At 38.1% G+C, this 13,924-nt stretch overlaps 2 protein-coding genes across 3 annotated transcripts in view; both read right to left on the reverse strand.

Annotated features, from left to right (window-relative positions):
- mgat1a (alpha-1,3-mannosyl-glycoprotein 2-beta-N-acetylglucosaminyltransferase a) overlaps nucleotides 1-3,284 on the reverse strand; it is a 5,869-nt gene extending 2,585 nt beyond the window's left edge. The window contains exons 1-3 of one of the 2 annotated variants that reach the window (XM_053239564.1): nucleotides 3,025-3,284; nucleotides 2,492-2,515; nucleotides 1,044-2,017 (exon numbers count right to left, since the gene is read on the reverse strand). In XM_053239564.1, the coding sequence (XP_053095539.1) occupies nucleotides 1,044-1,715 (672 nt within the window). In that variant the 5' untranslated portion in view covers nucleotides 1,716-2,017; nucleotides 2,492-2,515; nucleotides 3,025-3,284. The remainder of the gene's footprint in view (nucleotides 1-1,043; nucleotides 2,018-2,491; nucleotides 2,516-3,024) is intronic. The other variant, XM_026935118.3, reaches the window with a different exon arrangement.
- Nucleotides 3,285-8,811: 5,527 nt separating this feature from the next.
- rnf183 (ring finger protein 183) lies at nucleotides 8,812-13,884 on the reverse strand. Its single transcript, XM_026934621.3, has 2 exons — nucleotides 12,839-13,884; nucleotides 8,812-10,389 (listed from the first exon to the last, which is right to left on the reverse strand). The coding sequence occupies exon 2, from the start codon at nucleotides 10,329-10,331 to the stop codon at nucleotides 9,441-9,443; it is 891 nt and encodes a 296-aa protein (XP_026790422.1). The 5' UTR covers nucleotides 10,332-10,389; nucleotides 12,839-13,884; the 3' UTR covers nucleotides 8,812-9,440.
- Between the last annotated feature and the right edge of the window lie 40 nt (nucleotides 13,885-13,924).

Here is a 13,924-nt window from a genome sequence, read left to right on the forward strand (position 1 = left end):
ACCTCAGACTAACCAGTGTGGGTTTAGTTACTGAGTAAACACCTGCTTGTTACATAGACCGTAGTTCCTGCCAAAAAGTCAGGCTATGCACTAGCAGTCAAAAGTGTTGGACACATTCTGAATAGATATTTTTCACTTCCTTAAAGACATTCTGAGGCTTATGGTTCATATTTGCTTCTAAGACTAATGTAAATAGTGAAGTTAATTCCTGTGTATAAATCTATTTCTGAATCAAAATAGGTTTTTAATAAGTAAAAAAAACAGCTTTCATTTTGGACTCAAAAGGGAACTTAGAAAAGCCTCCTGGATGAAGGTCCCTCAAGAAGCTGATCATAAAAATGCAGAGAGTGTACAAAGCTTCATCAGAGATACTGTTAAGAACTTAAAATATAAAATATTAAATTTTGACTGGACACTTTTCTTGGTCACTGTCTAATTCCAAGTGTTATTTCATAGAGTTAATATCTCTATTATTATTCTATAGTAGTAGAAAAAAGTAAAAATGAAGCAACCCTTCCATGAGTAGGTGTGTCCAAACCTTAGACCGGTCGTGTATGTTACATTATATAGGCTACATTAAGGATATTTCTTTCTTTATGTGAAATTAAAGCTTAAGTGTGACTCTCAACCACAACAGAGAGTCAAACCAGACAAACTGCGTTTTCACATTATTATTTATAAATTGAGAACCATAATCATTCAGACTTTTTGTCCATTCGGGAAATTTGGGACCTTTTAATTAATCAACTTATTCCTTTAGTTTTGAATTTTAGTTTAAAATTTGTATTACTTTTTTCCGGAGTAAGTCTCAATTAAATTATTGGTATCTATTAATCTTTGATCATATAAATTTATATTGCATGAGATTTTTTTTTTCCAAAATTTTCAAATCAGTTGTGCCCTAAATTGCACATTGCATCATATCGCATTGAATTCAGATGCATTCAATCATACGCACATGAAAGAACAGATAACTGTTGTTATACTTCTAAATGATAGCTGACATATAGCTTTGATGTTAATCAAGTAACGAGAATGATTACCTCCAAATCATCTTCCACAATGATGACAGCAGAGTATGAGAAGGAGTTGAACACTTGGTTTAGAGCCCAACGGTAATGTCTTGAGATTTTGTAGTAACCCTGGAACTTATTGTGGCCTGCAGGCACCGAGATCTCCGACAAATCAGGCTGTTTAATGTGAGTCAGTTTACTGCCGTATGAGGCGATCATATCAGCGGTCTCCGTGTGTCCACAGTCCTGGCTCACGATGATGGGAAAGAGTTCAGGTGATGGACGATACTCGAGGAGTTTGTCCAAGCAGCGTTTCACTGTCACTCGGTTACACGCCATGACCAAGATGGGAATAACCGCGCCGGATGACAGGAATTTATGCCTCTCGTTTGTAAAATTACTTCTGGTATCTAATTTACTGCGGAAAGCTGTGCCGTTTTTTTTTAGTTCTTCCCACAGTGACTTATGGCTCTGGATCTGGAGAAGGATTTTGTTCTGGGACTCAAGTTCCATTTCAAATGAGCTAATTAAATGAAGCAATTTCTCCACAATGTCGTTGTTTTGTGGATCTTTTTCTGCTGAAATAGACTTGCCTCCTTCATATCCAGGAGACCGTCCCAAGAGAACAAATATAATAAGGGCATTCCAAGCAATAAACAACAAAGCGCCACAAATAATTAGAGAACCTTTCTTGCGGAACATGGCTAAACTGGACCTTAGGGTGTCAGGGCAGCAGAAGTGTATGATATGCTGAACAGGGTGTCAGGGAGGTGCAAGTTCTCATTAACCAACTCATAAGGCAGGAAGTGAAATATCCTGTACACATAAATATAATTATATGCGTGGCTAGGAGAATGGGTAAGAAGTCTGACAGAAGTCAACAGAAGTGGTGCTGTAATAAAGGCGGAAGGCAAAGAAGGACATGTTCATTGTTTTTAAATAAGGTCATTGGTGCTTTGGCGAGCCGCTGAATTTCAAGCCAAAATCCAAGGTCACAGAGGTGACTGTAAAAAGGAAAGAATGTGTTATTAAAACCTAATTAACCACACATTATTATTATTATTATTATTAGTAGTAGTAGTAGTAGTAATGATCATAGAGCATGTTTCTGGGCACTGGCTTTAAGTCACCACAAGGTGACTAAGATTGGATTTAGTCAGAATTGAAGCTGGGCAAAAAATCAACATTGCAACATTTAATATCAATTCCATCACCATACATTTTCCATTAGTACTTTTATAACATTAACCAAGCACGTGAGAATCTGTTGGACGTTAAAACAGGTTTCATTTTTTCCTTATTTCCATTGTTATTTATTTTTGTAGATGTTAAATCAACACATCACCAAAACCACTGTTTTTCATCACTCTAATGTGGTGCTGTTGTGCTGCGGGCAATTTGTTAACACTCTTAAATATTGTGATGTATATGAAAGTTCTGGAGTAATGTCTGCAAGTATTGTAATATGATATACTTACCGTAACACCATTCCTAATATGAAGCTGAAGGGGTGGGGATGAGGTTTTCAGTTACACTAGTATGCATAACTTTGAAATAGTGAACACATAAGCTTAATATTCAGTAGATTTAAGAAATATGATCTGAACTGATCTGCTTATATTGCCTATTATACAGTCTTATGGTAAATCTAAAAAAAAGTTGAAAGCTACTTTTCTGAATAAACACATGGAGACTATAGTTCTATGATCTTATTAAGGGAAGTAGCAGGGTGGTGGTTACTTTCAGTGGTTACGTTCCTCTATTTCTTAACAGTTAACCCCACTTCCACATAATAATACTGGAGTATTAGCACTTTAAATGTGAAGGCAGCAGGTTGGCAGCCAGTCAATAATCTAACCTGTAGATATCACCCTTCCTGAACATCCTCATAAGACAACTATATAACGGCTAATCCACCCTTTCAGCTGATAAAGTGATAACTGGTGTTTGTTCATCAGCATTTCCTCCAGCTAAAGCAAATACATAACCTACTGTAACTACATTCACTTACATGAGGATAGTCGGTTCTCATTCTCCTCCATTTCTCTCACTGAAGCTCCAGAAAAAAAAAAAAAAAGCTGAGAAGTAAACTGAACATTTACAAGATACTGTAGGCCAACATTCCTTAGGTCATGCCTCATAAGTTTGTGTTTTTTTTGTTGTTCCTTATTTTATTTTAGTTTAGTTTTTAGTATATCAGACCAGCTTCTCGCTTCGCTGACGAGAGTCGTCGGTTTACTTCCGGATCGCGCTACATGTCGGAAGTCCCGCCCACCGTCACCTATTCCGGGTGTGCGCGCGTGACATGTGCAAGAAAAGGTGTAAAGCAAAACACCTACAGTATGATAGTGTCAGAACAGGGTCTGGCACAGTCAAGGGTTTATTCTATTCTATTCTATTCTATTCTATTATATCATATTATATTATATTATAGTACAGTTATTATAGTTAGCCTTTTTCACTGGTCACCTGAATTGAATGGCTTTAATACCTCAATAACTTAAAAATAAGCAAACTTATATATAACTTGCAAACTTGGACCTAATGTTAGTGGAAAGTTCAGGAATTAAAGGGGAGTTTCCGGTAAAAGGGTCCCTAGCTGCAAAAACTTTGAGAAACCCTGGTTTATTATTATTATTATTATTATTATTATTATTATTATTATTATTATTATCATTATTATCATTGTTATCACCAGCCTGGTTGACATGGGGTAAAGAGAATCTAAGGATCTAAAATGCAGGCCATAGGGCAATGGCAACACCTGTGAAAATTATTGACAAAAACGTTGTCTTAAACTTTAATGCCTCTTATTTTGATCATGTCTGAGTCTACTTTGGCATTTTATTACATTTTATTACATTTTATTAAGAATTTTTCATTTCAATAGTTTTAGTCAATATCATTTCGCAGGTATAGGTTACATTTCTGAAACCATAATGAACTATGTTGTTGGTATAGTGTAAAGATTAGAAGTTTCAGGTTCTGAGCCTCTTTGTCTTTATCCTTCATTCCACGGTGGCATACGCATGTCGACTCAACAGGTTTTTCTGCAAAAACAGCAACAGGATGTATAATAGAATCAACATCTATGTACAAAAGTATGTAGTGAATCCTGTTTTATTAGTTATTGTACTGTCTTGTGCTGTTTGCACGTTTGCACATGCACTTTATGTAGTAATGTGTAGTCTCTTGTAGTTCTGTGTTGTTTTATGTAGCACCATGGTCCTGAAGGAACATTGTTTCATTTCACTGTGTACTCTACCAGCTGTATATGGTACAAATGACAGTAAAGTCACTTGACTTGAAATCCTGTATAACTGCTACCATAAAAGCTCTGTGACTCAGTGCAAACTATGGGTGATACTATGCAGATTTAAACATTACGCCTGAAACAAATGATCCCTACTGCCGTATGTCTGAACTTCACATTAAAATGGTTTAAATAAAAAAAAAATCACAAATAGTGTGCTCACATCTAATGTAATTGAGCAGCAAAACCATGTTTTTTTCCACCTGAGCTTTGAAGCTTATATATTTAACAAGTAATGAAAGCTTATACACACCAACTAGCAATATAAAAACCCATAATCAAACTCAAAATCATTATCCACCTGCCTCAAATCTTTGCTTAAAAACTAAATGAAATGAAACATGCACTGATTTTGTGGTAAGTATAAAATCTGTGCAAACGAGGAATCTTTCAAAGAGGCTCACCAAAACAAGGCTGTGATCTGATGATAAAAGAGGCCCTGTGCCTCAGAGAGAGCCAAAGCCAAGAGGTCGGTTATCAGAGGCTTCTTCTGCTTCTACATAGTAAATTACTATTACCTTAAAAAAAAACACTACAGCTATACTCTATTTAGCCAAAAGTATGTGGACACCTGACCATCACACGTCTATATGGCCTTCCGTAACCTTTTGTCACAAAGTTGGAAGCACAAAAAATTCTCTAGAATGTCTTTGTATGCTGTGACATTAAGATTTCCTTTCACTGGAACTAAGATCCCCAAACCTGTTCTAGTATGACAATGCATCTGTGCACAAAATGAGGTCCATAAAGACATGGTGCTCCAAGGTTGGTGTAGAAGAACTCGAGTGGCCTGCACAGAGCCTTGACCTCAACCCCACTGAACTGGATGAACTGGAACACCAACTTTGCACCAGGCCTTTTTGCCAGACATCAGCACCCAACCTTTTGAGCTCTTGTGGCCGAATGGGTACAAATCCCCACTGCCATGGTCCAGTGGAAACTACTGGAAAGCCTTCTCAAAGAGTAGAGGCTGTTATAGCAGCAAAGGGAGAACAACTCAATATTAATGCCCATGGGTTTGGAATAGGATGTTCAATACCCAGGTGTGTATAAGTAGTAAGTGACCCAAAGACATACAGTATAATAGACATACTCTGATTTGGGATCGTATCTACTCAAAGCAGAGTCCTAGAACACACAGCTGACTGATTCGGTTCTTTTAGAGCAGGAAAAGTTTAACACTGTGTATAGCAGTGGACTGGACTAGAGGTAGTGATGTTGACAATTATTTCACAACTCCAAGCTTCATTCAGAGCGCACGTGGGTGACACCTGCTGGTAAACCAGAACTCTAGCTTTGGGTTCTCTTGAAATATGATCATGCACATTGATGAGATATTTCTGATCTTCCATCCAGCCATCCATTTTCTGTACTACCTGTTCCACATAGAAGCCTGGAGCCTATCCCAGGGGACATGGGGCACAAGGCACACACACTCATTCACTATGGACGATTTAGAGAGGCCAATCAGCCTACAATGCATGTCTTTGGACTGGGAGGAAACCCCCGAAGCACAGGGAGAACAAGCAAACATCACACAGGCAGGGTGGAGGCGGGAACTGAACCCCCAACCCCGGAAGTGCGAGGCAATTGTGCTAATCACTAAGCCACCGTGCCCCCCATTAGTCACGTGATTCACTGCCCGACTGGTGTTCCGGAGCCTCGGGGTCAGGAGTAACATCACTAACTGGACGTCCATATTGACTTGCACTAACCTGGAACTTCTTGCTCTTTGGAGTCCCTGGCCCATTTACATTTTTATCACATCTTTAAGTATATATGTTACAGGTCAATTAATGGATCATATACTATGTGTCAATCTAAAACTTGTCTTTATTACCTACCTGGCCCAGGTGTGTTTGCATCAGGAAAGAAAAAAACTGAACCATCTGTGGGATTGATAAACTCTAATTAACCAAATGAATGGAATGTTATGCCAAAGTATTAATCAATCAAGTAATATTACCTATGTTTAATCCAAACAATTATTACAAAGTATTATCACAGATTTGGATGTACACTATATGGCCAAAAGTTTGTGGACACCTGACTATCACGCTCATACAGTATGTGCTTGTTAAACATCCCAGTCCAGATTTAGTCCCTCCTTTGCTGTTATAATAATCTCCACTCTCTCTTCTGGGAAGATTTTTCACTAGATTTTGGAGTGTGGCACAGTCAGCATTTCAGTTCATCCCAAAGAGGGGGTTGAGGTCAGGGGCTCTGTGCAGGACACTCAAGTTCTTCCACTCCAACCTTGGCACACCATGTCTTTATAAACCTCTCTTTATGTACAGGGGTAATGTCATGCTGGAACAGGTTTGGGTCTCTTAGTTGCAGTGAAGGGAAATTGTAATGCTACAGTATACAAAGACATTCTACACAATTGTGTGCTTCCAACTTTATGGCAACAGTTTAGGAAGACTCACATATGGGTGTGATGGTCAGGTGTCCACAAACTTTTGGCCATATAGTGTATGTCGAGGTTTGTTATCAGTTACGTGTTATCAGACAATTTACAGCATTGTCACATTTCTTGGTGTTTGTGTCGCATAAGCAAATTGCAAGTATGAAGAACCAAGGGGAATATTTTATAAGAATCCTGAACGTTTTCACTTTATACTGTTTGAATAAATGGTCAAGGATGTCCAAACTGTGATCCACAGCCATTCAGTCTGCAGGCTATTTTCGAAATATGATTAAAGGAAAATTTTGTTTTAAAAAAAATAGAATTGAGAGATTTTTCATCTCACCAAAAATAAAGTTGATTGCCAAATGTTTACTGCCATCTTCAGTAAGTGGTCAGGGTGCAAGATGGGAGATTTCACCCCAAATGGTATGCAAGTCCATCGCAGGGCACCACTCACACACATTCACACCTAGGGACAATTTAGCATAGCCAGGCTACCTACCTGAATGTTTTTGGACAGTGGGAGGAAACCAGACAACCCAGAGGAAACCCACACAAACCTACACCTATGTAGATGGGTAGAACATGCAAAACTTCACACAAACAATAACCCAAGCCCAGGACCCTGGAGCTGTGAGGCAGCAACACCAGACAATGCAACACCCATCACTGTTACAATAAACCAAATATCAGCAGAGCAGCTTCCCATCTTTTCCTCTTTGGTCTAATATTTGTTTCAAAGCATGAATGATGTTTGAAAAATTTGGGGAGACTTGGTAGCACAAAAGAAATAAAAAGAAGAAAAAGAAAAACAAAGCAAATGCTGTTCTGTGCTTTGGGAAACTCACATGAAGAGTTCAATTAAGTAAAAAAGCTATGTAATGAGGCAGTGAAACAGAACCATTATTTTTTGTTTGTAGTTATTCTGTAGCCTGTGATTCCTTTTTTTTCTCAGTATAGGCCATAATAAGATTTAAAAAATCTCAATACCCTGAATTTACATTAATGGGCAAAGAATGTGACTCCAACACTTGTTCAGCATTGTTTGTTTCATAACATTGTCAAATCTCGCACAGGTAAAGAAATCTGGCTCACCTGACCTTATTTTTAAAGAAGTTTTGAAGGAAATGCAGGTTTCAGGTTACAATCCGCTAGAGGGCAGCTGCATCTACCTAGTAAATGGTTAAAGATTAAAGGTTTAGGTGTGTAACCTTGCAACCAGACTCACACACTTGAAATGTATGCAAAACACACTTGAAATGTACCATGTATGCAAAATGTCCCTCAAATGCTCCTTTATCAAAGTAGCCATTCAGTATGACATATGACACTCAGTATGTATTAAACTCTTGAGTGCTGCATGGCCAAGTCACATTTTTAAATTTTATCCTAATAAAATTTTGACCCAATGCTGGATTATATCTCACTGTTGACACCTAAAATGTGGCTGATTATATATGGGCCACTTTTGGGCCACTTGCTATTACTATAACTGACCTGTATGTGCCTATACGCAATCATTAAAAACATGTGCACATCACTGTGGACAACATAATTTTATTGTTGATTCTCTGTGTAAATGTTATTTACAGCTTGTGTACTATTACAGAAATCTCAATTTCTCCCAATCCACATGAGAGAAGTTTATGAGGCATGAGGCATGTGTGAAGAGGCACTTCCAGGTGGCTTTGCATTTCCAGGTGAACTAATGCCTAATCATCGTTCAATACTTAGTGCGAGAAAAAGGCCGTACATTAATGTCACCAAGTGAGGACAGGGTGGTAAATATGATGTACATTGGCAAATCAGGAACAGTGTATCCAGACACTGAAGTAAGCCAATGGTTTAATGGACTGCTGGGATCAGATTGCTGTTACTTGATCTTCGGGATCTGTGGGATGTCCTAAATAACAGCTTTAGAAGACATTGTGACCATCTCCTTGCTAACAGCCAGTAGCGTCACTGGCCGTCATTATGTCTTGGTGGCACAGCTGCACATTCAGTCAGTGGTATTTGTGATTACGCGTGGTACTGATAGACCTAACATAAAACAACTGTACTTAATGTACACAATGTTGTTTTTTTTCTGTTTATTGTTATTTATCCAACAGCATATGCATTTCTTCTTTTTTACATTGGTGCCAACACTTCCTTGTAACAATGCTAAAAATACTTTGGAAACAAGAAGATTAAAGAAACAGTAATATTGATTTGTTCCTGAATGCTCTCCAGTGACATCTACTTTTGGAACAGAAAATAAATGCAACTTGTTATAACCTGCAACAAGAAACCTAAAACATGCTAACATGTACAAATACGCCTCAATCATGTATACCACTGTGAAACTTAAGACAGGGTGGAGGGACATTTGGGTTTCATAGCTTTTTCCTTTTTTAGTAACTATAATAGTCACAGTATGTGTTTGTAGTATTTCCGTCTGGTGATTATTTCTATTCAGATACAACAGAAGGTTCTTTTGCCTATCCTTCACACAGTTAAAGCTGCAGCCTTCACAAAAAGTCTACAATATGCAGTGCGTCATGCCTTTTTGTATTAGGCCACTGACACAAAAGGATGATGGCAAGGCCAACAGATATGTTTCAGCCATGTTGTCTCCACGTAACAATACCAACTCCTACAGTTTGGTTTGCTCTCTTACTCTTAGGCTCCCTTCCTCAGTTCATCTTATAGGTTTTGCCTCCCACTACCCATTAGTCATGTTGTATTCGACATTATCCCCATGTGGAGGTCTCTTTCCAAGAATCACGTTGGGCATCACCACAAAGGTCAAAATGCCCACTATTACCAGAGCCACCGCGATCACAATGATGGAGACCACCACGGTGTAGTAGCAATTATTGGACTGGAACACCCTTCCCATGCGACCTCTCACCCTGTTCGGAGGTCTGCCCACATTTACAATTGTAGTTGATGCGAGACCTTCCTCTATGGCCCCAACTGGCAGAACTGTGGTCTTCTTACTGAAGCAGCCTGTTAGAGGAGCATTCTTGAGGACCAGTTTGCCTTTGCTGCGTTCAAAGCGCACAGACTGAGCCTTCTGCATCTGAGGTGGCAATTTGCGGAAAACGTTCTCATTGTTGCCGAGCTGTGGCAAGTCTCGGCCATGCCGGATTTCTGTTAGCTCCCGGCACACGGGGCATGACAGCTTCTTGATCTCCATAGACGAGACGTTGATGCGAGCCAGACACTCCAGGCAAAATGTGTGGCCACAGGAGAGCAGCTTAGGAGTCTTAAAGACATTGTCATAGTTGCAGAAGCAGATGGGACACTCCGTTTCGTCTAGGTTGTCCCTGGGATAGTTAGTAATGCCTCTTCCATTGCTGCTTCTCTTTGAGCCACGTCTGGCCTCTTCACTCCGACCACGCTCCCTCCTTCCCCTGTGTTCCTGTTCTCGCTCCCTCTGTCTGCCGCGTCGCTCTGAGTCACTGCTACGACTCCGCCGATGGGGTATTTCACATTTTTCTCGCTTCTCCAGTGCCCCCTGTTGGTTACTGTCCTTCTGGTCATACTGTGGTTTGACGTTTGGTTTGAACTTCTCCTGGCCTCCTGCTTCACTTGCTTGGTTGTCAGTCATGGCACAGAACTTCAGAGGTTTAGAATGGAAGAGTAAAATACTCCGGGAAGCAGCCACCCTATAGGACCAGATGAAGTGATATATTGTCAGAGATTCTAGATACAATACAAATACTGTCATTGGTAACATGAGTCCGAAGTGAAGGTCTAATATTTGCAAGCATGACTCTAGAAAATTGTAGTAAAAAGGCACATAAATCTACAAATGCTAGTCACTAGGATGGTACCATCAAGGCGACACCTTTTGTACCTTTAGTTATATAGTAGTAAAGAGAGAAAGTAGCCTTACAGACCTCAGTGAAATTGCCCCACCCATATGAACAGAAGCAAAATAAAACAGTTCACATTTAGTTGTACCATAAAAATGGTTTGGTTTATTAGATATTATAGGATTGTATGTATATCAAGGTATGGCAATGGCCAAGAGTGACATAAGAGTGACATTACCTGTGTGTGACAGATGATACCACTTTCACATTACACTACTACAAGAAAGCTATCATTTAGACTGCTGTCATTATATTCTACATTCTCAAGGTTCTTCATATTCATTATTCACTGCCAGTTTTCACAAGTGTACTTTTGTTACATCTTGCTACTGACCATGCTGCTGTAACACACAAGAATTTCCCTCATGGGATCAATAAAGTCCATCTATCTATCGATCTATCTATCTATCTATCTAATAGTGAACTGAATATGTAGTGTATAGACAAAAAACAGATAAAAACAGATACAAACTATTTTTGTAAATCAGCACAAACAAATTACACTAAAAAGCTTTTTGGCTTTAATAACTTGAATTAGGTTTAACAAACTGTTATATCACTCTTGGCCCTAGACTTACATTAAAATATATTGATTCTAATATCTTATAAACCAAAACAGCACAAACCATTTTTGAAACACAAATCAGCACAAATTAATGACATACGTTTTATTAATTTCTTTTTCTATGGGGTGCCAGTTTAATTGAAATGCAACATAATACCTTTTTCCTGAAAGTGTGTACAGCGGCATAGGAGTGTTATATCATATTACATAGAAAAAGTGTTTTGTACACATTCTGACTGCAGGTGTGTCATTCAGCAGGGACATTCCAGGGGTTTTTATAAGTCATCATCATAATTGTTATAATATGTATTGGTTGTAAACAATGATAAAAAAAAATTACACATTTTATTATAAATATTTTTAAACACCTACAAATAACTAACATTCTGTTACACGGTTCGCTTACACGCATGGAGCCACTGAGTCAGTTAAAACCAGACGACTCAAGCAGAGTTTTATAATATTTAAACAGTGTTTTAAATAGAACTTATGATTAGTTATCATTAGGAGAAAAACATTTCATATCTAGATTTAGTAAAAAGTTATTAGCAAAAAAAATGTGCCACAATAGGGGAAAAATTCATGTTCACAGGCTATTACACATTTGAATAAAACAATAAAACAATACAAAGTTACTAAATAAAAATTCATGATTATATTATACAAGCAGTTTCCCCTTTGTTGAGATATCTAACCAAATGGATATTGCTGTTCGTGAATCATTGTCAGGTTGATTTCTGGGAATCAGGAAGAATCATGAAAGCACACAAAGGAATAGTTTCTATTCTTTGGTTCTAATAAGTTTATAGGAACGTGTTAATCGACGCATTTCTGCTTTATATTTGCGCTCTCTTGGTAGCAGTAGCTCAGACATGAGATTGAGACTATTATGAATGACAATATTAGCCTATCCAGTACAAAGATTATTTAAAATGTATTTTTAAAAAAATTTATTCCCTGCCATTGCAGATCTGCACATACAAATGCTCAGTGTAGAAACATGTCAGCAGAGAAGGTTATTTAAAAAAAAAAAAAAACTACATTAAATAACTCAGAAGTGCTAGTTCTGACTTAGTACTGGTTTAGTAGGAACTAAAACAGGAGCATTTGTTTTACAAGTGTCATTGCCATTTAGTAACATCATGTAACCTCAAAACACACTGCACAAACTTTTAACATGAAATACGAGCAGCAACGTAGGTGATGAATAGTCTGTAAGGGAATAAGGCTGAATACAACTTAAGATAAAGGGTCTGAGCTGGGTCTGATATGAAACTCAGTTTCCTGGTGCAGTTCTCTGTTATCTACCTGTGAAGGGTTTACGGAGTATGTGTTACACGGTATACAGTATTTATTCAAGATACAAAGTGGTTGAATCCTCTCCCAGCTTCTTTCAGTTGACAAACCTTCCACATATCTCAACCTATTGCTTCAAATTTCCTGTTACTTTATCTCTAGCAGGTGCCAAGATGAGTTTATAATGCACTTATGCTGCTTTAAAATGGTTTGCAGTCCCAAAATGACCTTTGGAAATGAAATTAAATCAAGCAGGTGTACATAAATAGCACCTTTACCGGATAATTACGGATCTAAACAGCTCAGATATCAACAGAGTAAGTGAATTAGTCAGTGTTGCTGAGTGCAAAAGTGATATTAGTAAGCCTTTCGTCTTACCTCCAGCTCCAACAACATATAATCCAGTCTAGTTGTGAGTCTTCCTTTACACTCTTTACCTTCACCTTACTTCACCATCCATGCAGACTGCAGTCGTTCTCTTTCTGGCTTGATATTATTCCTTTTACTCCTACTCACCTGTGCTAATCATCACTCACCCTCCCCTCTAGGCCAGACCTGTTCTACTGGTCCAGGTAGAATTTGAACTTTTAGACAAACACAACAGCGCAAAGCTTCTAACACAAGAACAGCACAGAATATTTGTATGTATTGTGTTGAGACTGTGGGTCTGTATACCATAGATCCCATTTTGTAATTGTCTAAGGATATTCAAGTATTTACCTGAGGTGTCTACTGTAACACATACTTCCACTGAGTGCGGAAAAAAAAATAGTAATAAAACAATTTAACGGTCAGGAGTACATGCTTCAAAACAAAGCTTGCACATCCTGGAAGTGTTATCAACTGTTTTGACTTCATCCCCACAGATAAATGAACTTTGCTGCAATGTTGACAGTATGGAACACAAAAAAAACAAAGACAGTAGAGTGAAGAAAGAAAACACAAGATACTGATCTTTTTCCGAGATCAGTTGAGCAAATTAAAAAAAAATATATATATATATATATATAAAACTACAGTCATCATACATTAAGATGTCAATGTACATTTAGTTCAAGACAAGGACAGCTCACAAGACACAGTTTCACTCCTAACCATGTCACACTTGCCGCATAAAGCCAATACAGAAGTACCATAATTTTAATCTCTACAGGAAGTTAAATGGCAGACAAAATGATAAGATCTGAGCGCATGCTGTTGCTACACATACTGCTGCATAATACACTACTAAGTGTATTGATGTCAAGCAGAGACACGCACTGATTTATTTAAACTTCGAGAATCTATAAAAATACTAACTAATCCAACATGGGCCCAAGTTAATTTTAGCCATTTCCTCTTCAGGGTAATGTGCGATTTGTTCTTCACCTGTAGCTGTAGGGTAATAATCACTGAAGGAGTGAAATATTAAACCAGAGGTGTACTTGATTTAGTGTTCAATGCAAACAGGATCTGTTCCCGTTT

The sequence above is a fragment of the Pangasianodon hypophthalmus genome, chromosome 14, assembly GCF_027358585.1.
Source record: "Pangasianodon hypophthalmus isolate fPanHyp1 chromosome 14, fPanHyp1.pri, whole genome shotgun sequence".
Classification (NCBI taxonomy): Eukaryota; Metazoa; Chordata; class Actinopteri; order Siluriformes; family Pangasiidae; genus Pangasianodon; species Pangasianodon hypophthalmus.

Bases quoted from the DNA above. Each gene is read 5' to 3' on its own strand.
- rnf183 (XM_026934621.3), bottom strand. From the start codon at position 10,331: ATGACTGACAACCAAGCAAGTGAAGCAGGAGGCCAGGAGAAGTTCAAA.